The sequence below is a fragment of the Lactuca serriola genome, chromosome 9, assembly GCF_051521515.1.
Source record: "Lactuca serriola cultivar US96UC23 chromosome 9, Lser_US96UC23_V15, whole genome shotgun sequence".
NCBI lineage: Eukaryota > Viridiplantae > Streptophyta > Magnoliopsida > Asterales > Asteraceae > Lactuca > Lactuca serriola.
This window is the reverse complement of record NC_136416.1, coordinates 14,616,190-14,640,774: the sequence shown is the minus strand read 5'-3', so window position 1 is coordinate 14,640,774 and position 24,585 is coordinate 14,616,190. Positions and strand designations below refer to the sequence as shown.

Here is a 24,585-nt window from a genome sequence, read left to right as displayed (position 1 = left end):
GCTGGAGCCTCGGAGTATGCGGGGCATACGCCTGTACGCCGGGCTTACTCGTCCGAAATCGTCATGGCGTTCGTCACCCGAAGAACTCGAGTGCGAAGGTCGCCATGCTTCGTTGTGCGAAGGTCGTCATGGCGTTCGTTAAGATTATTCTTTCAAAATAATCTTCCATCAAAAAGTCATTTTTGACGCTTAACGTCTCTAAATTGACTAGCCCTGATCTACGGGCGTTACAATTATCTCCCCCTTAGGATGATTACGTCCCGGAATCATCAACGAAAATAGAACTTGTATAATGATTCCACACATTATTTATTCATCCTAGGTGATAACCGTAACTTCTATGTTTCCTCGAAATAGTATTTAACTCTATGGCTTTCTTGACCGCAGAAGATGCCAAATCTTGCATCTGCTTATCGTACTATGTTGTATTTTCAATCGTAACCCTCGAGTTACCAAATAAGTCGTTATTATGGACTCCATCAAAATGGTACGCGTCCCTCCCACAAACGGTACCCAGATACGCCCCTGAAATGTCATAAGCCCCCGGCCATCGGTAACGAACTCCGATACCAACCCAACAACTCGCTCTTTCTTCTGCATCTCAGGCTGCACAGCCTCAGTCTGTGCCCCACGAATGGCGTCCAACACCGGAGATATCACGGTCAATCTCAAACATACATCTCGTAATGGGGTGCTCTCCGCCCTGCGGCTCAGTGCATCAGCTATAACATTAGCCTTGCCGGGTGGTACAGGATCTCATAATCATAATCCTTGACCACGTCCAACCACCTCCTCTGTTGCATGTTTAGGTTGGGCTGATCCATCAAATACTTCAGTCTCTTGTGGTTCGTGTATATCGTACACCGAACCCCGTACAGATAGTGACGCCAAATCTTGAGGGCGAACACCACTGCCCCCAACTCAAGATCGTGGGTGGGATACCTCGTCTCATGAGGCTTCAGTTGCCTCGATGCGTATGCTATCACATGCCCTCTCTGCATCAGCACCGCTCCCAACCCCAAAATCGACGCATCACAATACACCACAAAGTCCTCCATCCCCTCTGGGAGGGCTAACACTGGGGCTTCACATAGCCTCTGGCGAAGCGTCTCAAAGGAGGTCTGCTGCTCTGGTCCCCATGAAAAAGCAACACCCTTCCGGGTTAACCTGGTGAGTGGCACGGCGATCTTGGAGAAATCCCTGATAAATCTCCGATAATAGCCTGCCAACCCCAAGAAACTCCTGATTTCGGACGGTGACCCCGACACCTCCCAACTCATCACTGCCTCCACATTTGCCGGGTCGACCAATATCCCCTTCTGGTTAACGAGGTGCCTTAGGAATTGGACCTCTTGCAACCAGAAATCACACTTGGAGAATTTGGCGTAAAGCCTCTCTGATCTCAGTACTCCGAGGATCTCCCTCAAATGCTCCTCATGTTACTCTCTGGATCTCAAATACACCAAAATATCGTCGATGAACACGATCACCGACCGATCCAACATCGGCCTGCACACTCTGTTCATGAGATCCATGAACACTGCCGGGGCATTGGTGAGTCCGAAAGGCATCACCACAAACTCATAATGCCCATAACGAGTCCTGAATGTTGTCTTCTGAATATCCTCATCTGGCACCCTTACCTGATGATACCCCGACCTCAAATCGATCTTGGAGAACCAAGATGCTCCCTGCAACTGATCGAACAAATCATCGATCCTCGGCAACGGGTAACGGTTCTTGATCGTTAGCTTGTTCAACTCCCGGTAATCAATGCACATCCGGTGTGAACCATCCTTCTTCTTGACAAAAAGGATAGGCGCTCCCCACGGCGAGCTGGTCGGCCGAATAAATCCCTTTCCCAACAACTCCTGAAGCTGCGAGGATAACTCTTACATCTCTGGAGGTGCAAGACGATAGGGCACCTTGGCAATAGGCGCGGCCCCCGGAACCAAATCGATACTGAACTCCACTTGCCTCACGGGAGGCACACACGTCAACTCCTCTGGAAATACGTCCGGGAACTCATGCACTATTGGAACCTCCTCAACTGACCTCGGTCTCTCTGAATCAACCCGCGCATCCATCACATACGCCACAAAGCCCTTACAGCCCTGCTGTAGACACTGCCTCACTCTAGCGGCCGAACAAAACGCTGACCCAGAACGTGTACCCTCGCCATATACCGTAAGAACTCCCCCACTAGGGTCTCGTATGGTCACCAGCTGCCGCTCGCAGTCGATAACCGCACCGAATCTGCTCAACCAGTCCATGCCCACAATGACACAGACATCACCCATCGCAATAGGAACCAAATCAATCGGGAACTCAACACCGAAAATCTCGAATACACACCCTCGGATCACCTCTAAGGCATATATCACCCTCTCGTCAGCTATGGAAACTCTCAGAGGCCGACTCAACGCCTCACGACTAACACTGATATGCTGACTAAAAGCCAAAGAGACAAAAGACCGACTCGCACCCGAGTCAAATAACACCAAGGCAGGTACAGAATTCACAAGAAAAGTACCTACGCATAACATAATATAAGCACAATATCTCAACATCAAAATAAATACACGAAAGAATACATACCAGCCACGACATCGGGCGCTGCGCGGACCTCCTCCGCGGTCAACTGAAAGGCTCTCCCTCATGCTCTCGGTGCCTCAGCCTTCACTGGCCGGCTCTCGGTAGCTCTGATGGCGGAAGGGGTAGATCCCTGAGGTGCTCCCTGTGCTGATCCCCGCAACTGCGGAGACTCTGCCTTCCGGTGTCCGGTCTGGTTGCAGTGAAAACATACTGCAAACCCCTTGGGGCAGTCCTTGGCCATATGCCCCTCCTTGCCACATTTGTAGCAAGACCCTGCTCGGCACACCCTGTCGTGACTCTTGCCGCACTTGCCACAAGTGCAGCCCCGTTGGATCCCTGATCTCGAATCGGCAGGCTTGGCCCGCTTGGCTATCGGCTGAGACTGCATCGGTCGCCGATCCCTCCCCTGAGACTCAGCCTCCTCCCTATCCTGAGTCTCCAGCTCTATCTCCCTCTTCCGGGCATTTTCCTGAAGCTCGGCAAATGTCTGGTATGTCGAGTTCGCCACAAACTCACGTATGTCCCTCCTCAAAATGCTCAAATATCGACTCATACGTGCCTGCTCGGAGGACACGTGCTCTGGGCAGAACATCGCCCGCTCATGAAACATCCTCGTGATCACCGTAACATACTCAGTACCCTGCTTGAGGGTCAGAAACTCCTGGGCCAAACGCTCTCTCTCCACCTGGGGAACGTACTCATCTCGGAACATAGCAGTGAACCTCTCCCAGGTCACTGCTGCAAGCTCAGCAGGCGTGTAGTGCGCCGTCACAAACTTCCACCAGTCTTTCGCTCCCAAGCGAAGCTGGTTCAGCGTGAACCGGACTCTCAAATGCTCAGGAGATGAGCAAGTGAAGAAACACCCCTCTATGTCTGAAATCCATCTCATCACCGCAATCGGGTCCTGGGTACCGTCAAACTCTGGTGGTTTTGTGTTGCTGAACTCTTGGAACAACAACGCATCACCACCCTGCGGCCTCGTCGTAGCTATAGCTGCAGTGGCTGCAGCAACAGCAGCCTCAGAAAGAGCAGCGTACTTCTCATCAAATGTCTCTGTCAACGTGGTCTTGATAGACCCGAACATCTCTGGTATCTCTACCCTGATGGCCGCAGACACCTCCTCCTGGATGATCCTACGGATCTCCTCATCCCTCGTATCACTGGTCCCTGATGCTTGGCGAGTCCCAACCATGATCTCTTTCTCTGAAATACAACATAAAAATAATATCATGGACTCACTCGAGTATACTCACACTCGAGTACTCCATCCTACTTTTTCCTTGGTACTCCAAAGATTCTTACTTGGACTGTGCACTGACCCGGTGTCTTCAGTAGTACGGGCCCAATACTACCGTCCACACCGCATCAACATCGACCCCAATTCCTCCTCTCAGAGTCCCAAGTCCCAAGCACTCTACTCTCTCTAATCATATGATACTCGCAAACAAATCTCTCACAATCTCCTCGCTGCTACCTAACCACTCCGAAATATTCATAGCAGCAAGACTCCTAGACTCAGGCATCACATATCAGGCCACTCTAGTCCTAATAAGAATACCTAGTCTACTCTAGCATGCATATCATAGCTCATCATGTAACATAGCACATCATATCTCATAACACTTATAATAATGGTATTTTTGGAAATCACCGTTCGGGCGCTGGCTGTTCGTACACACGACTCTGCTCTGTTTGTCTCGCAAGTTCTTCTTTTAAAAACTTGTTTTATAAAATTTTTCTCAAATCCTCGGTTTGAGTTCAGATACGCCCGAAGGTGCACCCGAATCCCTCAAACCTAGGCTCTGATACCAACTTGTAACACCGTCAAAATTAAAACAATTTTTCACATTTGAAAAACACATTTTAAATAAAACCATTCATTCATAAAATCTCATAACATCATGTTTTTAATTCACAAATGTCTCCCAAGATCAAAATACATCCAATCCCATATGTGTGTACGAATCAAGCCGACGCCTTCCCGCGGTCATCACTGGTACCTGAAACACATAACACTGAACACTGTAAGCATAAGCTTAGTGAGTTCCCCAAAATACCACAATAATCACATAATAGCCACTCGAGGCTGTAACTCTGTTGACCCTCTGGTCAATGTGTCTCAGTGGGGCCCTCCATCCCCAACTCTCTCTCTCTCTTTCTTTCTTTCCTCTTTCTTTGGAAGAAACCCTTAGGGCCGAAAATTGCATACTCCCTCTCTCTCCTTCTACTTTCCTTCTTGCTAGTTTGGGTGTGATTCCATTAGAGGCATTACACTTGTGGTGCTAAGCTTCCAAGAAGATCAAGATCAAGATCAAGGGAATTATCAATTGTTTACTATAACAATTGAAAGGTATGTAATTACTAAACCCTAGTTTGTTAATTTTGATATTAGCCTCTCTCCTCTAGGGTTCTTGTTTTGCAATTCAAAGTTGTATGTTCAATAGATAAAACATAGATCCAAAGTAGGTTGCATGTGAACTTAGGAATTGTTTTTCTAGTTTATTTGTTTTACCTAAAACCCATCAGTGGTATCAGAGCCATTGTTGTTTTAAATTGAATTGCTATAATAGTTGAATTGCAAATTAGGGTTTATAGCCATTAAACCCTAAAGGCCAAAATTTTCGATTTTAGGGTTTTGGTGCAAAGGGTTTTCGAAAACCCTAGCCTCCATGAGCCCTAGTCGAAATTAGGGTTAGGGTTTCCAAAACCCTAGCCTCCTCCCCTTGTAATTTCGAAATATGCTCCCCCTTTTAAGGTTTCTTTGTTTTGGATAATAGTTGCCTTATTGGATAATTGAGATAAATAAGGAAATTATCCTATCCCCATATTTTCGAAATCTAGAAGGGATATGGATTAAGATTAAATTAAGTGTTTGATTTAGTTAGATAATCCTTACTAGATTTAATTAATTAATTAAAAGTTAATTAATAGACAAATATTAAATCTAGTTATTTGGTTGAGAAAATTAAGGAAATTATCCTATCCCCATATTTTTGAAATCTAGAAGGGATATGGATTAGGATTAAGTTAATTGTTTAATTTAATTAGATAATCCTTAAAAGATTTAATAAATTAATTAAAAGTTAATTAATAGATAAATATTAAATCTAATTAATTGGTTTACTTAAATTTAAAATTTAATAGTTTAAATTTCGAAAAATTTATATAAACCCTTGGAGTTTTAAAATGTTTTAAAACACACCTTATATGTATATTATAATTAAAAGTTAAATATTATATATGTATAAGAATATGGTCAGTCAAATCGCTAGTATGCCTCATTCACGAAGTTAATCTATAAGGGGGGTATAAGGAAACTGCCTATAAAATGGTAGTTGAATGGATGTCCACTCTCACCCACCGCTTCCTTGATTAGTGGAGGGTCGTTAGCAGAACGGATTTGATAGGACAACTACATCTCATTAAAAGTATAATGTTATTAAAGAAAGTACTAGAACATTATTTTACAAAATCCCAACTCTAGTTACTTTAGGAAAAATGTGAAAAGTATGCTAATCCATGAAATTGCACATTATGCTTTATTGGTCGTTATTGGAGCGTGTGTGGTTAACCGGCACACTAAAAGGCACTAATAAAGAGTAGTAATGGGTATCTTATAATTGTCATTTTGATGGAGCGTGTGTGGTTTACCGGCACATCAATGGTTAATGATAAAGACAATGAGGTTACCGAGCACATTTGCATGGTTATTCACATCTTGTTTGTGATCCTCGGCATCCCAGTCACAAATAGAAGAGCATAATCCGAGATTAAAACATGCCATTGAATAGTTTTAATGTATCTCAAAAGATCTAGGAGTTTCCAATACATTTAAAACTTAACCTTCTTTTTCGTTTTTCGTGGTGGAAATTGGTAAATCGTCATTTACCTACCTTCAAATATTCTGCAAATTGGATTACGGCATCCCTCTTCCAATTTGTGGAATGTTGTGTTGGATCCTAGCCTCGATGTTACTTTTGGGTGTTACATCAAGGATTCTTATTAACTAACTTGAATTTTCTCCCGTTTTTGTAGATGTCTGAATCTAACCATGTTTTTCCCGAATCTAAAGGAAAAAGTATTCCTGCTCAAAGTCTGTTCCACTATGAAGGTGAAAGATCAATCCCTACCATGTGGACTAACTTGATTCCACTTCCTCCACCTCCTCCCGTTGTTCTCCCAAACCTACAAGTTCGAAGGCTTGAAAAGTTCAAGCTCACTCAAGCCCTTTTGGCAAGTAAACACGAAGATGGGAAACCTGTGTGTGCACACGTCTTAGAGATGAAGTCATACATTGATAGGTTAAGCATGTTTGGTGTCGAGATTTCAAGTGAGTTGGCTGTTGACTGGGTTCTTCAGTCACTTCCTGAATCATATAGTGAGTTCGTTAGAGAGTACTATATGATGGATCACGACGTGACCCTCATTGATCTCACCTATTTGCTTATAGCTGTTGAATCAACAATGATTTGGCGTGCTTGTCTGGTGAATCAAACTCCCAAACTTCAAGGAACATTGAAAATGATGACAGTGGAGATCCAGAAAAGGAAAACTCTGAGATTGTTCCTTGTGTCATTCCAAAAGAGTCCATTTGCTTTTATTACCAAGAGAAGGGGGCATTGGAGACGAAGCTGCCCTATCTACCTGAGAGATCTAAGAGATGGGAGAGTCTAGTGTTATGACTCCTCCTTGGGTATAAAATCCACTATCTAACTCCATCAAGTTCCTATTCATTGATTCTTAATACATAATGTGATAAGATTACATTTGAATGTTTTACAGGATCAGAGAAAAAGAGAGGAAGCTTGATGGAAAAGCAAGATGAGTCTGATCACGAAGAAATGGATCACTGTCGCATGGATTCGAAGATCAGATTTTGAGCTTAGAAAGTTATGATAGATTTGTTAGGAATAAATACATAGTTTTTCAGTTGATTTTGCATTGTAAGGACAAGTTTTCCGCTGCTTTTATGAATAAAATAAAATTTTTGGTTTGAATAATTTTATATATCCTTGCAATGAAGTCGTTATGAAAAATTGATGTATTGTTATCAATAATGGATTTGATTCTTAATTATGTCATTTGTGGAAATGTCGAGAATTTGCCAAATGAGGAAAGATTCTCATCGCCCAAGCTTCAATTGGACAGAAACTTGGAGTCATGCAACTTGATTGCGTGATGAATGAGAAACTTCATATTTGGAAATTAGACTAATTCTTTGACAAAGTGTCAAGAGAAGGACTAGGAGATCAAGTACACTAGGTTGTACATTGATCAAGTTCACCACGAGAGTGATAAAGATATTCGTCATGATTTACTAAAGTTTAGTGAATATGGTTATGCTTATAAGATTAAATATAATTCTGATTTGATTGAAAGAATTTCAATCAATGGCAGAACGAATAAGAAGAATCAAGTAGGCAGAAAGATAAAAGTATCTCTATTCTAAGAAGAAGGGAGAGTAACTTTTATTGTGTTTTATGATAAGTCTTAATGATTAGGAACCATATCTCAATTGATCCTCTAAGTAAGTCTTAGTACATTTGCATGTCTAAGAAGAGGAATCGAGAATTGTGGAAATGGTTAAAATCAAGAAATCAATCATACTTCGTTCCAACATCAAGTCTTAGAGTTATACTCCAAGATTGTGAATTGAGTGACAAGTCTCAAGAAGGTTTATAACACTCATCAAATGTGGAATTTGGAAAAGTTTTCTTATTCTAGCACATTTAAAATTTGTAAGTTGTGATGTCTTGGATAAGACAAAGACCAACTAGGACAAATTTTGTGAAGTGTTTTGTCTTGATAAGAACCACACTAACTCTTGAATATTTGTTTTGTCGAGGAAAGTTTTCTGACAAGAGAATCGTATATGTCAAGAGGTCAGTGGGAGTTTTAATGATCTTGAAAAAGGTTTCAAGAACTAATCAAAAATAAACCTTATCGATCATCACTAGCACACGACTTGAGATTTATAGCCTATCGTGGATGACATACTCCTTTTCTATGCCATTCCAATTGAATTAATTATGCAAGTGAGTTCTATGAGTTCTCATGTGAATGCATAAAGACATAGCACCTTGATCAATGGAAAGTACATTGATAAGTAAGGATGAGTTGATAAACCACTTGGAAGACATGGTGGGCACTCGTGTTACCATGAGGCAAGAAATCGAGATTGAGAAAGTTCAGTCCATATGAGTTTGGATTTGTCACAAACTTTGGTTTTGACAAATTCACATGGATAGGAACTTATACACCACAAAATCTAAGTGTCATAAGATTACCTCCTTCATGAAAATGACTTTGAGGAAATGCTTTCACTAAGAGAGATTTTAAGAAGATAGCAATTGTGGAAATTGTATTCTCAAATTCGATTATGGTTACGGCATCCCTTTCCATAGTTCGAATTATGAGATTTGACAATTAGTCTGAACATTTGGGACTTAGTGACATAAGTTCTGAATTTGTCTAGACACACATATGAGCTTTCTAAGGAAAAGGTGTATGATTTTAAGAAGCTTTGATAAAGGCTTATCAAAGCATTAGGTATTAGAAATATGAACTTAAGGAATTCAATAAGCATTGTTCTCTGGAAGTCTAATTGTTTTCTGAATACATGTCAAGGCTAGTGGGAGCATAAGTGTTATGCTGGTAAGAAAATAATCATCATGTTAGTGGGAGCATGATTATTATGGTAAAGTATTGCGAGTTAGCAATATTAATTATAGAAAACAAAGATTCACTTTGCAAAGTTGTAATGTTTGAAAATTTGTTTTGCTATAATTAAGGGAGAGAATATTATACTTCATTTCAAAATTCTAAAGATTAGATCGAGAAATGTTAATAAATTTAGTCAAGGATATATAGTGCATTCTCAAATTCGATTATGATCACGACATCCCTCTTCATAGATCGAATTGTGGGAACAGGACACATAAAATATTATGGCAGAAGGATGATAAAGTATCACGTCTTTATGTGAGACATTATGCATTGTGTCCAGTACGCTTCGGGTATAGGATTGATTGCATATGCTGTAATATTTGACCATTCTAAAATTTTCCAAATACCTAGGGTATTAAGAGGGAAAAAGGATCTAGAATCGGTTCTGACTAAAATAATTAAACAACTATCAAAGGAAAATCAGAGGTTCACTCAGGATTTGTCGCCTGTGAGTAGTTGGAAGTATAGTAATGAATGGGCCATGTCGACATTATTATGAATAGATAAGATTCTATTAAGAATAAGTCGTCATATGGCAAATATGGAAATGTCTCCATATTGGGAGTTGGATGTTGAGAGTCTGTGTCTAGATTAGAAACTTTTATGCAAGAAGGATGTTCAAAGGAATGTACTTTGAATGTGAGACTTCACGTCTATGGAATTATCTTGTAACAATTTCCGATAGAGTACTTTGTAATTTCATTTGCCAAGTCTTGGTGACTTTTGTGCTGTGACTTTGCGAAAGGATCGTTGCATAAAATGTTAGAATCTAGCATATTCTAGTAGTTGCAAGAACTTTGTGTTCTAACATTAATAATAGGGATTGGGAATTATGAAATGAGCATCATTGGAAAGGTTTTTCAATTGATCTATTTCACAAAGTATGGACCATAGGAAACCAAAGTGTGCATGCTTGGAGCATGGGACAATTGTGGTTATAATTCAAGTAATAAGTTGATTTTCTGAAACTGTAAGCAATGAATAATGAGTAATCAATATGGTGTTTAAATAAAAGTGTTTTTATTTACGCTCAAAAGCTTTGGGGCCATATAGGATTAATATTATTATTGCATTTCACTTTGCATGTTTTGACTTCCCGAATAATAAGATTATTCAAACTCCACAGTCGCTCGTACTTTTGGAAGTAAGTAGTGAATCTAGACTGTCATGAACTGGGTTGTAGATTGTCTAAGGATAGACATGGCAATAGATTTGCTGCAACGTTCATGAGTACTCAGAAATTAAGATTTGAGTATTGGATAAACCCACGCTCAGAGTATTACTTCATGGAATTCATCACGAGTAATACTGAGACGATAATATCTATGATCTTGACATAGAGATATATGAGTTGTAATTTGCAAGTCGGCTATACATTGGTGATATGAAAACGCATCAGTAACTTGGTGTTATAAAACATATTTTCATGTATGGTTTGATGAGTAAAAGATACAAGCATATGAGTCAATGTTGATTCGTTCCTTTTGCCCTAACGGGAAAATCGATATCTGTGGGCCCCTCGATGATTTGGTGTTGACTTATGCGCTGGGCCCAGCCAGGACTGAATTGATGTGTTCGATTAGAAGTCCTATATCATCACAAATCAAAAATCGGGAAACATAGATTCTGGACAAAGAGATTGATTGTATTCCATGTCTTATGTCTGGGGATATCCTGCAGAACGAAGGATTATATGATCACTTATCTTAGGACTCGTAACTGACTGGGTCAGAGTTCGGCAACAGGTTTTTGGAAGCTACAATTTGCTGGTCAAATTTAGAAGGCATACTAGCAATTATAGTTACAGACTTATCCAAGTGGGAGACTGTTGGATTAGGTGTCTAAGCCCATAACTATAATTGGTATGTACTTGAATTGATAGCGGCACAGTCCTTTTGGGTTGCCCTCAAACCTAGCAACCGGACAAGGAAATTATGAAAGGAGAGATATTAATTTATTATAAGATTAATAAATTAATATAAATGAATTTATTAATATGTTAAAAGATTAATATATTAATAAGAAATCATTTTGTTTAATTAATTGTTAGCCAGAAATTAATCAGAATTAATTTTGGGGTTAAAAGAATTAATTATAAAGTGCAGGGACTAGTTTGCAATTATCTAATAGTTGAGTGGAAGGCTCCAGAACCTCCTTGGAAGGAGGTGGACGAAATCTATAGGGGAAACCCTAAGGATTTAGTCCAAGGGGGCTTGGATAAGGCCTTTGGCTTTGCTTAGGCCCTAAGCAAGGAGCATTAGGGTTTTTCCTAAACCCTAGATCCCTCAACTATATAAGGAGCCTCCTGGTTCACATTTTGATCACTCTTTCTTTGGAAGAAACCCTTAGGGCCGAAAATTGCATACTCCCTCTCTCTCCTTCTACTTTCCTTCTTGCTAGTTTGGGTGTGATTCCATTAGAGGCATTACACTTGTGGTGCTAAGCTTCCAAGAAGATCAAGATCAAGATCAAGGGAATTATCAATTGTTTACTATAACAATTGAAAGGTATGTAATTACTAAACCCTAGTTTGTTAATTTTGATATTAGCCTCTCTCCTCTAGGTTTCTTGTTTTGCAATTCAAAGTTGTATGTTCAATAGATAAAACATAGATCCAAAGTAGGTTGCATGTGAACTTAGGAATTGTTTTTCTAGTTTATTTGTTTTACCTAAAACCCATCATAATTATACTTTAGTGTTTATCATAATTTGATTAATCTTTCATTTTGATTATACTTTAGTGTTTATCATAATTTGTCAGAACACACTTGTATTAAAATTATATTATTAATGCAATGGATGATGTTATTGCTTGTTTACTACTTTTCATTGTTGTGATATTGTACATGACGTCCTCCGCCCCAGAACGTTTCCGCCATTCATGGTTTTGGGGTGTGACATCTTTGGGGGATAATTGATGTACAGTTTGATTGTGAAGAAATGCATCTTTATGGAATTAAGTCATTACTGGTATTCACAATCTTCAAGGTAAACCTCTCGCAAATAGATTAATCAATGGAGTATGGAAAAATATAGCATATACTAAAAAAAGATTTACAAAGATATGGCTTGGGTGCAAACGAAATATTTAAACATGAAGTTAAATCTGGATACAACACTCTATTTTGGCAAGACACTTGAATTGGAACAGAATCTCTAAAAACCAAATATCTGAATTTATACGAAATTGAATCAAGAAAAAGATGTGTTGCTGCAGACATAATTGATGCAAGTGGTTTGGCGTGGAATTGGAAAACTTACCCAGTTACAAAAGGATTAACGCATGATCTAGAAGCAATTTGTAATGACCGTGAATCTGTCCAACTCACGCTTGGATCAGATCAGTTGCGATGCCTATTAATAGCAGACGGGGTGTACACTGTGGCTTCACTTCGACGGAAGCTAGATCTTCATCGGTCCCCTTCCATTCTTGGCCTCCCACGGATAAATGGTACAAGGTAATCCCTCTCAAAGTGTTGGGTTTTATATGGAGAGCTTCTCAAAAGAAAATTCCATCTGCAATAGCTCTAAACAGGAGGAGAATAGTCATCAACACAAAAGAATGTGGTGCTTGTATTGGAGAACTTGAATGTGCTGATCACATTCTCGTGGATTGCTCATTTACGAGATCTATCAAGGAAAGGATCTCTACTTGGTGTGTGTAAGTTGAGATGCTCTGAATTTATATTTTTGATATATGAATGTACATTTACACAGAGGTATAATGATCCTATATATAACACTATACATCGATAATCCTATTTTATATATATATATATATATATATATATATATATATGGCTAGATTATAATGTGGATGGACAAATATTATGCGGACGTGTGAATAATGCTATTTTATAAAAATTACTAAGAGAATATGTTGTTTAGTAATGTGAATACGTTCATTTTCACAGAACTATTGTTATTTTAATGGATTCTCACAAATTTTAATTCATTTTTGTTATCATTCATCGTTTTATTTATTTATTTTAATTCTTACAGAAGACGACTCAATAAACATCTTGATAAGATTCTGACAAAATGATAATAATTAAAAAAAGTATATAATAACCTTATAGGCGATTTAATTACTGAAAATGTTTAATAATTAAAATAATTATATAAGATTGAACGTTTCATATTATTAAACAACATATTTTCTTTGTAATTCTTACAGAATAGCATTATCCACACGTCCACACAATAGATGTCAATCCACATTTGAACTTAGCTCTCTCTCTCTCTCTCTCTTTATATATATATATATATATATATATATATATATATATATATATATATATATATAAAATTTTATACAGTTATTGAGAAACCTAAACAAACTATATCTTTTGGGTTGGCTAAAAATATATTTCATTTTACCATTTAACCTTATATAGTTTTTAAGGTATTTTTATTGGTTGAAATTATATTGTTTTCTGAAAAAAAAAAAAAAAAACAATTAATTTTAAGTTAATTTTTAATAAAAATGTCTATGATGTCTAAAGGTTGTCTAAGACAACATTCTATCTTTTATTGAGAAACAGATTTGGTAAAGTTTTTAATCATTCACATTGTATCAAACAGCCATAATTACATAATTAAATGATTTGAGATACTATTTTTCATTCTTTTTGCCGTAACCTTAATCTGTATGGGCCCAAGTAACCCTACGATTGACTCAAATATTAATATAACATACTTTAGTTTTTCAATAAATTCCTTAACGAATATATACTTTTGAAAATTTGAAATACATATCGGAAGTCGACTGTGTATAAATGGGTATATAATCCAAAAGTTCAAAATCTGGACACAACAAATTACAGCTGGACCTTTCCGTTATTTTCCATGTGGACTTTGGTAATACCACACTGTCGACAAAACAACCTTTACTTTCAGTATAAGCAAATCCAGAATCTCACCCTTTCACCTTCCATATTCATTCTTTCTTTCTTTCACATTTCATCGATTTACGCTCCCTTCCATTTGTTTTTGTCCCTATAGACGCGGTGGTGATCGGTTCTAGGGTTCTCAGTTCGCCGGAGAGGGAGAAGAGAAGGCTATCATGGGGCAACAATCATTGATCTACAGTTTTGTGGCGAGGGGGACGGTGATTCTTTCGGAGTTCACGGAATTCACCGGTAATTTCACCAACATCGCTGCTCAGTGTCTCCAGAAGCTTCCTGCTACCAATAACAAGTTCACCTACGCATGCGATGGACACACGTTTAACTATCTTGTTGAAGATGGATTTAGTGAGTTTGATCTGACCTATTTTTTATTATTATGCGTTTTGTATTTGAAATGTTGGTCGAGTTGATCGTTTAGATGCTCATACGTTATGTGCTGGTGCGATTTATGTTATTCCAGTGGGTTAGATGATTTTGAGTTTGAGTTATGTAAATCATGGCAGTAAAAAATTTAATGGTTTATCTCAAATAATTTGACTATGGGTCGCAATTACTCTGTTCTCAATTTTACGTTCCTTTTTTGCTATTAGAATTGGATGATGATCCATGCTTTCTGATTACTGCGATTAGCATAAAGTACAAAATAAGGTGTAAGGCTTTACAATTCCCTTACCTTTGAATTTTCTGGTATTTATCTAATTACTGTGTGATATATATAGGGTGCTTGGGTTTGTCATTTTTTCAAAAATGCCAAAAGTTTGGTTGATCTATGCGATGTAAAATACATTATGTTGATAAAGTAAAGAAGTGCATAAAGTATATAAACTCATACCAATTAGTCGTATAACAAACAAAAGGAACACCAAAGTGAAAGCACTAATTCACCAAAAAAGGAGGACATATGCATCAGGAAAAGCTGGCCATCAACATGGATCATGATTAGTTTAAACTTTAAAGTAATTTCCATTAATCATCATTCTCATTTGACAGTTGGTCATCACTAATTCACTACCACAGTTGATTAAATTATGTATCAAATAATCTGCTTCTTTTGCTTTCTTTAAGTTACGTATATTTGAACTAACTTTTAAGTTATTAAATGATGAAGCATACTGTGTGGTTGCCATCGAGGCTGTTGGTCGTCAGATTCCAATGGCTTTTCTGGAGAGAATCAAGGATGAATTCACCAAGAAATACAGTGGAGGGAAAGCTGCAACAGCTGTTGCCAATAGCTTGAACAAAGAATTCGGGTCATCATCTATTTTAAATTTCTAATTTTGATTCTGAGTCTTTTTTTTACATCCTTTAAAATTTAATTCTTAATTCCCCGCTAAATTATGTGAATAACAGTCCCAAGCTGAAGGAGCAGATGCAGTATTGTGTGGATCATCCAGAAGAGATCAGCAAGCTTTCAAAAGTCAAGGCCCAGGTTTCGGAAGTCAAAGGTGTCATGATGGATAACATCGAGAAGGTAAGCGGAAATTTTAATTCACAATTAGTTACACCAGTCATTGTTAAATTATAAAAGAAATAAAAGAAAGAACCAGACACTTGAAGTGTATTTACTTGTCACTTTGATACCAAATACATTGGACTCCTATTTTATACTTGGTTGTTATATGAAGTTTTGATGGAATATGTAGGTTCTTGACCGAGGGGAGAAGATCGAGCTTTTGGTTGACAAAACAGAGAGCCTTCATTCTCAGGTAAAAGCCGATTGAAATGCAAATTTCACATTATGAATAAAAAATAAATTATTATTTTAATGATAATGATTTGATTACTTTTTATGTTGCAGGCACAAGGTTTTAGGACGCAGGGTACGCAGTTGAGAAGAAAAATGTGGTTGAAGAATATGAAGATTAAACTGATAGTTTTAGCAATCATCATTGCATTGGTTCTGATTATACTTTTTTCAGCATGTCATGGCGTCAAATGTTTCAAGTGAACAAGGTATACTTACTATACACATCTTGACTTGTTATGTTCATTTTTTACAAGCTTATTATATTGCGAGACAATGCTTGTATACCTTTGTACCATAAAGAGTAATTTTGTTATCTATATATATTAGGCAATAATTTGATAGCAGGTGCCTGCTGTTTTCTCTCTTGGTGATTGTTGTGATATTCACTGATTTTTACAAAGGCATGTTCAAGAGTCTGTGTTTTAGGGTGAAGGAAGTTTTGTCAACTTCTCTCTGTAATTTTACTTCAAGTCTTTGGAAAGAATCCAAAAGAGAATTTTATATACCTTTTAAATAACAAAACTACTAGTCCTCTTTAGTCTTTATACCATAGAGTCACAAAATGATAAAAAAAAAAAGGCCCGAAGTAGCCTCAAATAGCTGTATAGCTGTTAGCCTGTTATCTTAAATAAAAATAATTTTTTTCAAAGAAAAAAAAGACAAAGAAGCAAGCGAGTTGTACCGATTCGGGCCAAAAATGGTCCAAAATTTGATTTTTGTGACGAAGAATCAGATTTTGTCCACATTAGCCGTTTAATTGGCAACGAAAAATCTCAAAGGATGCTACCAAACTATGCATTTATAACCGGGACTTTTATGTTAAAAAAAAATTATGATTTTTTCAAAAAAAAAAAAATTCAAAATAATGAGACTTTTCTACATAAAACCTTAAAAATAAAGTTTCGATCCAAACAATTATATATGGAAGAGACAGACAAGAACAAAGTTGTTACATCAATTTACCTCACTCTTCCTGACAAAATAGAATTCATATATATTTTTCATGCTCTCACTCTTCCCAATAAAATGGGACATCTTAAAGAATTCTTACAACCATTTACAATGTTGTTTCATGCCCATCTACCCCCCACATATTGGATATAATCCTTCCATACGGTCCCTTGTCTATGGTCACTCGTTTCTTAAATGTTTTACCTTCTACATCCCTAAGCAATGACACACCATTTCACAAACTATATCACCAAAAAACTCACATAAACTCACTCATCTTCGAGGGTTTGGTTGTCTATATTACCAAACTCCAACACTCCTAATAAACTTTCCTAAGGAAAAACTCATGCATATTCCTTACTTAGCCATCCAACCATCAGGGTTACCAATGCTTAGATCTCACAACCAAGAAAATCCTCGTCTCAAGACACTTTTAATGAAATCAATTTTCCTATTAGGTTCATGAACCACCTAACTATAACTTCCTTACCCCTAAATATGACTATAACCTTTTCTTAGATCAATTTGGTCTCTTATCACCTTCCCAACATATACTAATGTAACAATCACTACCGACTTACTCATACCTTCCTCCAAAACTGCCACAAACGACCCTACTCACCTTATATGTTGCCTCGAGTAACACCTACCTCTGTTGCTGAATCGGTAGCTTCACCACCCTCATCAACTGCAACAACTCCTTGTCCATCCTTTATTGCAACCACCACCTCTTCTAACCTACTATTGCCTTCTAACAATGTGCTTCCACCACACTTGACACCTCTCATGTTTCCCAACATCATTTCCTATTGAGGCTACTAGGACAACCCCACCTCTACCTTCCACCATACAACCTTAATAATTCCACCCATGATCGCGTGTCCATACAAGATCCACATTGGCTTAACGACACGAAAGATGCATTTAATGCATTTATTTATAATAAAACTTAGGATGCTAGTGCCTAGACCTATGTAACATCCCACTTGTAGGGCTAGAAAATTTCATATTAACTAAAAAATAAAAATAAATAAATATAATAATAATAATAATAATAATAATAATAATAATATAAATTTAAGGAGATAAAAGTTAAATTTAAAAGTTGACAAAACTTCAAAAATGGTCCCTGTGGTTTTCGAAAATATCAAGTTTAGTCCCTAAGTTCAAAAAACCTCACGGATCGTCCTATGGTTTCAAAACTTTTAACATTTGGTCCTTCCGGCTAACTCCGTTACCATTTAGCCGTTAAGTTAGGGACATTTTTGTCATTTCACTCCTTAGGGACCATTTATGAGGTTTTGTATTCCTTTTTTTAAAATAAATAATAAATAAATAAAATTTAATATGCAAGGGGTCCCACCTCTCTCTTTCTCTCTCTCTCTCTCTCTCTCTCTCTCTCTTCGTGCTCTTCCTCTTCCCAGTTTCCATTGAAAGCAAATGTGTGTGCATTTCCAGAACTACAATCCATGGAAGAAATCAAAAACTTTACCCACTAACCTTATAAAAAAAACCCAATTTTGTTAATCTGCCCTAATTCATATCATATCAATGGACAACATTCTAGAAAATACAACAAATGTTTCGGGTAATCCATCATCTCCTCCAAAAAAAAACAAGAAATCCAGACAATAATGGTGGAGCAGGGCTACCAGATTAATAAAAATCCTACCCTATCTCTCGAAACATCAGATAGCTGCTTTGCTTTGCTGATCATCTTGTTGACACTGTAGGTCGAAGCAATTATCAAGCTTTTGAGCATCCAGTTCTCGTATCCCCAAACTAATTTAGGTTTTCAATTCATTTCGCGTAACGGTATATACATACGTCTTGTTATATCTATAGATTGGTGAAACGCGTAGGCACATTTGTTCGAATCCATCCGTATTCAATCCATTTCCAGCTTTTATTATCATCAATTTTGAATACCCATATCAGATTGATCACCGGAAATCATATACCGCTCCTGCTTCTCCTCTGGATGTTTAGGTGACGTCGGTGTGAGAAATAGAGAAGGGGAAATGGGAGTATGCGGATCGAAGGAAACCGGTTGCGTACGAGTTGGATTTGGTTCTCGGAAGAAGAAGAAACATAAAGATTGTTTAGATAGAGACGCAATACCGAAAGTCCGTGAAAGAAGAAGAAGAAGATTAGGGAGGAAGAAAACAAACGGTGTTACTAATCACTATTCATCTCGGAGCAAAGTCGATCCTTCTGCTGATGCCTATAATTCCATTGATCGTTCTTATCGTAACCCTACATTTCAAGGTAAATTCAAAATCTCCTTTTGTCACTTTCAGATTTTCAATCTAGGACTTGTTGCGATGGTGGGTTTCTTCAACTGGGAACGGTGGTGATTAGGGGGTGGTTGGGTCGGCTTATCATCGAAATAGAAAAAAGAAGGAGGTGAAGTCGAGGGAGGCAACAACTCCTATTGCTGCTGTGTTTTTCCGGTGATTAAGTCATTTTACTTCGGCCATTGTTGTGATATTAACCCTAGTGATGATCTCAGAGAAAGAGAGAGAGAGAGAGAGAGAGAGAGAGAGAGAGGTGGGACCCCTTGCATATTAAATTTTATTTATTTATTATTTATTTTAAAAAAAGGAATACAAAACCTCATAAATGGTCCCTGAGGAGTGAAATGACAAAAATGCCCTTGACTTAACCGCTAAATGGTAACGAAGTTAGCCGAAAGGACCAAATGTTAAAAGTTTTGAAACCATAGGGACGATCCATGAGGTTTTTTGAACTTAGGGACTAAACTTGATATTTTCAAAAACCACAGGGACCATTTTTAAAGTTTTGTCTTAAAAGATTTAAAGAATAAGAGTTTTATTTGAAAAAAGTGAAAAAGTTAAGATTGATTGTGAAACTTGGAATTAATAATGTCATATAAATTATGGAAAATGACAAAACATATAAATAGCCAAAGTCAATGTTAGGGCTGACAATTCTCGACACGACCCGCGACACGACCCATAATCCCACTCTCCCATCTCTTACTCTGTGATCGAAATCAGTTATCGAAATGGTGTTGGAGAATTGACTTTGTTTTATGGGAGAAAAAATGGGAATTGTGGCTATTACTTTAGTACTTGAATTATCTATGTTTGTATTAATGTTTAGTTTGAACATATTTCTATGAATGTTTTTAATTTTCATTTGGATGTTTAAGACTTAAGTGTCCAAAATTCGGATATGTTTGTATCAACCATCAAGAATTTATTCATGTTTCATTCTCAATTTTATTTATGAAATCTGACCCACGAACCCAAATCTGACCCACGAACCCGCCAACCTGTGAACCCGTATAAATAAATGGGTTGGCGGGTCATATATGAGTTTATGTTCCAGACCCGCCAACCCGTGACCGGCCAACCCATGACCTGTATATTTAAATGGGTCGTGTTTGGGTTGGCATATTTTGACCCACCAACCCGCCAACCCGCGACATGCCAACCCGAACACGACACGATTGCTAGGCCTAGTCAATGTGGATTTAGTCTACCTCTCCAACAACCTACTTCAACACCATTAGATCAAACACATGGAGACCAATATTACTCACTTTATCTAAGACAAAGTTTCCATACGCCATATTTTAGTTCTTCATGTTCCATTCTCCTCGTATTATGCCAACATCTTTACAAAAGGACTATTGTCCTCATTGTTCCTTGACTTCAAATGCAATTTGAACATTAAGCTCTTATGTTGTTCCAACATTGAGCTTTTATGCTTTACAAAAGGACTATTGTCCTCATTAATGTACTAATTATATTGTTGTATTTAATTATAGTGAGCCCATTGTATTCGGTCATTTTCATTAACCCAATATGTATTTGTAAATCATATTTATATGCTAATCATGGAGAGAAATCATTATGAGATATAATAGTTATCTATTTTAATCAGATTTACCTATTTCAGATTTACCTATTTCACTTCTTCAAATTATATAATAAATAATAATAAAATATAATAATCAATTTTATTATCTTGTTAATTCAGTTAGTTTCATTACATCCCTTTTAAAATGAAAGACAAATTTAATGCATTAAAAATGAATTTACTTTTTCTAAAATTTGACCGATCACAAACCTCTTATTTATATAGCATCAACACAACTGCATAAATTTTCAGGTACTATATATATAGTTGGGTTCAAACGTAGATTGACATTTGTTGTGCGGATGTGTAGACAATGTTATTATGTGAGAATAACAAAGAAAATATATTGTTTGATAATATGAATCCGTTCAATCTTACATAACTATTGTTATTATCAAACATTCTGACTAATTAAATTGTCTATAAGATTATTATAGGCTTTTTATTATTATTCTAATTCTATCAGAATGTTATAAGAATGTTTTTGAGTCGTATTTTGTAAGAATGAAAATGAGTGAAAAATGATGTGTGAAAACAAAAATAAATAAAAATTATTGAGAATGCATGAAAATGACGATAATTGTGTGAGGTTGAACGTATTTACATTACTAAAAAAACTTATTCTCTTAATAATTCTCATAGAATAGTACTGTCCATACGTACAATAGTTGCTCATCCACATTATAACTTAGCATACTATATATATATATATATATATATATATATATATATATATATATATATATATATATATGTGTGTGTGTGTGTGTGTGTGTAACGATTCTTACCATACAGTGTATTGTTTTGAAAAAAAAATTCAACAAATTACGCATGAAGTATATACATACATAAGCAATTGAGCAATTCTCACATCAAATTCGGTTATCAGTCCTCTAAAGTGCTTTAAGATAGACATCTAAAACATTAGAACTAGTCACATTGTACAACATAATTTACACAACTTGTGATCAAATATTCAAATTTACATCGAATCTGCTAACTATGGTCTATGTACATATATTTTTTACATCACAAGCAATTAAAAAAAAGTAAAGCAGCCGTAACTGATAATAGCACCGACAATTACCGCTAAAACTTTACAGTTATGAGCTTTAGCTCATTTATTTCACACATTTAAAAAAACCTTACAAATAAAAATATATAAAGATTTTAACAAGCTAATTGGTCTCTAAAGCTTTCAATTTGTTCAAATATGGGCAGCCTTTTTGACCTACTTGGGGCCCATACATTCATCAACTTTTCAAGCCCATTAACAAAGTCATCATCTAGATCCAGTCCAGGAAGGGCAGGCAATAACTCAGACATGTGCCGACATTTTTCCATCTCCATCAAAAGCTCTTGAGCCCGATTTCTGGCCCGGATGTCATCAGATCCTGGAATCTCCCCGTTGACCACGTGTTGAAGAATCGGACAAGCTTCTTCATATCGGGCCTGTTTCATTAGACAAAGTCCCAAATTGCAGGCCTTATTTGCATCGGGGTCAATCATTTGGGCTTTCTTGTAGACCACCTCTGCTGCCATGAAGTTGGACTTTTGCATGTAGGCCCAACCCAAATTCCCCTTTTAATCCAAAAAGAGCACAAAATGTTAAATTATAATCGACCATCTTGTAATACTATTATCTATATATGAAGGGGTTAATGCTGTAAATGACTAAATACCTATTTTTTTTTTAATAAATCACAATTCTTTTTTAAATGGGTACACGATTTTTTTTAACGACACCTCATCTCTTTGAAGTCTGCGGCTTGAACGTGAGCAACTTAAGTTAAACGTTTAGTTCACAAAATAGTGAAAATATGGTATTTTGTGAACAATATGTTCAGGTTATTTATCTTCTGTAAAAGCAATGATAATTTATAAAAAAACATCTTTTATGAAAAAAGACTGCTACTGTATATATTATTTTAGCAAACATATAATTTTTGAAGAAGAATTTTAAAAAAATACCAAAATCCTGGAGGTTTCTTGTCTGACCGAGACTTGAAACTTTTTGCCATGAGATCTTGCTGTCTTTGTTGGTCTTCCATTAAAAGCTTCTCCTCTGTAAATCATCCTAAGCTTTTGCTTTAATAACGCTATTTGTTCATCTACTTTACCACATTTCTGTTCAACAAATATTCAACCACATTATTAATTTAAATTTAATTTGCAAACTAGAAACACGACTTAATTGTGTTTCATTTACTCATTCTTTGATTTGTGTGCAATTAATTAAGATGTTTAGATCGATACCACCATGAGTATGATCCATAAAAACATGCATGGTGCATGGAACCCACTAAGCATTACATATCATGCATGATTTACGGGTAGCATATATGCATGCCTATAACTTTCAAGGAACTCACTTGTATAATAATTATCAGTGCATTATATATGTAAACGCATGCACAAGAAGTGGAATAATTAATGCATGTAGGTGTGGGAGGGGTTGTACGTACCTTGAACAAATCAATGAGGACATTATCAAGAGATTCTTGTGCACTTTTGGGACAAAGGCACCTAAAAGACTTAATAGCTTCAATGGCTTCTTCAGTTCTATCCAACTGCTTCATTACAACAGCCATGTCTTTTAGGGCGCTTTCCACTCTATCTCCTGCATTTATTGCCTTCCAAAACCACACTATTGCACCCTCTTGATCCCTCTCTACAAGCTGCAAATTAAGAATCTAATGATATATCTGATCCTCATAGAATTCAAAATATTTAAAATAGAAAATAATTGAAATAATAATAGTGTTGAAGTTAAATAAGTAATAAACGTGTTAAAAGAAAATCAAGGTAGAACGAACGAGATCAAATATTAAGAAAGCAATGATCATATGATAATACTAATAAGATTTAAATAAATGATAAATTTGTATTGAAATTTTAAAAAAAATGATAGTTTTGTATATTAAAAGGGTAGAACAAGGTAAATCAATAAGAAGTTTGATCTTTAATATATATACTTAGTTAAGCAGAAGTTTGATCTTTAATATATATACTTAGTTAAGCAAATTACATATAGGGAATCGTCGAATTAAACCAAGATCTATAATTCAAGAAAACCAGAGTTTGGTGTAAAAATTTATTACTTGCGTGTTAGATTAGTTTAAGAAATTCTTTTAAACTGTTTCCGTGGACTAATTTTCAAAATCAGTGATACATAAAATGGGTCCACGGAAACAAATTTTTAGTTTTGATTCAATGGTTATAACCCGATCTGGGTTTGGTGGAGTCTTTTTTTGATAGAACAAAAAAAAACTTCAAATTATACATTTAATTAAACATGATTTAGAAAAAATAAAACACAATATAGAAAATACCTACTTGAGCATGTTTAGCTTTTACATAAGGACCATCACCAGATGGCACTTTATGAATAATATGAAACTGGTCTTCTTCTTTCCTTCTTGAATTCATGACTTCCATGGTTTCTTTTCTTTAGGAACCTCTTTTTCTCTCTCTTTCTCTAGAACACACGCATATCTCTAACAATTATTATTATTATGTAGAGTGAAGGGTTGAAAAAAACAAAGTGAACCTAGACAACACGTGTGTCCACCTAAATTTACAGTTCCTTTGAGTTTCTTTTTATATATTATCTGTGTTTGTATTATTCAATAAATTATGAGGATTCAAGATAAACTGTAGATGTATACATTTATCGGGTGATCTAATCGATTTCGGTTATTTTTTTAACGGCAAAGTCACATATCCAGTAAACAGACTTTTAAGGCTATGGGGAGTGATCACACTCAC

General features: G+C 36.6%; 2 protein-coding genes across 2 annotated transcripts; one reads left to right on the top strand and one right to left on the bottom strand.

The window, feature by feature from the left end:
- Positions 1 to 14,238: 14,238 nt before the first annotated feature.
- Positions 14,239 to 16,342, top strand: LOC145073717 (vesicle-associated membrane protein 721-like). The gene is made up of 5 exons (XM_079020228.1): positions 14,239 to 14,576; positions 15,340 to 15,481; positions 15,582 to 15,702; positions 15,875 to 15,937; positions 16,030 to 16,342. The coding sequence occupies exons 1-5, from the start codon at positions 14,387 to 14,389 to the stop codon at positions 16,177 to 16,179; spliced, it is 666 nt and encodes a 221-aa protein (XP_078876354.1). The 5' UTR covers positions 14,239 to 14,386; the 3' UTR covers positions 16,180 to 16,342.
- A 5,392-nt stretch (positions 16,343 to 21,734) lies between these two features.
- Positions 21,735 to 24,316, bottom strand: LOC145074562 (protein SULFUR DEFICIENCY-INDUCED 1-like). Its single transcript, XM_079020916.1, has 4 exons — positions 24,154 to 24,316; positions 23,283 to 23,495; positions 22,789 to 22,944; positions 21,735 to 22,398 (listed from the first exon to the last, which is right to left on the bottom strand). Exons 1-4 carry the CDS (start codon positions 24,253 to 24,255, stop codon positions 21,988 to 21,990), a joined length of 882 nt encoding a protein of 293 aa, XP_078877042.1. The 5' UTR covers positions 24,256 to 24,316; the 3' UTR covers positions 21,735 to 21,987.
- Positions 24,317 to 24,585: the final 269 nt, after the last annotated feature.

What these genes read in the sequence shown, in the direction of transcription:
- LOC145074562 (XM_079020916.1), bottom strand. Translation starts at nt 24,255, where the DNA reads ATGGAAGTCATGAATTCAAGAAGGAAAGAAGAAGACCAGTTTCATATT. An exon ending in TAAAAGCTAAACATGCTCAA is followed by an intron (nt 23,496 to 24,153) that starts GTAGGTATTTTC and finishes CTTAATTTGCAG; the next exon opens with CTTGTAGAGAGGGATCAAGA. An exon ending in AAGAAACCTCCAGGATTTTG is followed by an intron (nt 22,399 to 22,788) that starts GTATTTTTTTAA and finishes TTGGATTAAAAG; the next exon opens with GGGAATTTGGGTTGGGCCTA.
- LOC145073717 (XM_079020228.1), top strand. Translation starts at nt 14,387, where the DNA reads ATGGGGCAACAATCATTGATCTACAGTTTTGTGGCGAGGGGGACGGTG. An exon ending in AGCTTGAACAAAGAATTCGG is followed by an intron (nt 15,482 to 15,581) that starts GTCATCATCTAT and finishes TGTGAATAACAG; the next exon opens with TCCCAAGCTGAAGGAGCAGA. An exon ending in CAGAGAGCCTTCATTCTCAG is followed by an intron (nt 15,938 to 16,029) that starts GTAAAAGCCGAT and finishes TTTATGTTGCAG; the next exon opens with GCACAAGGTTTTAGGACGCA.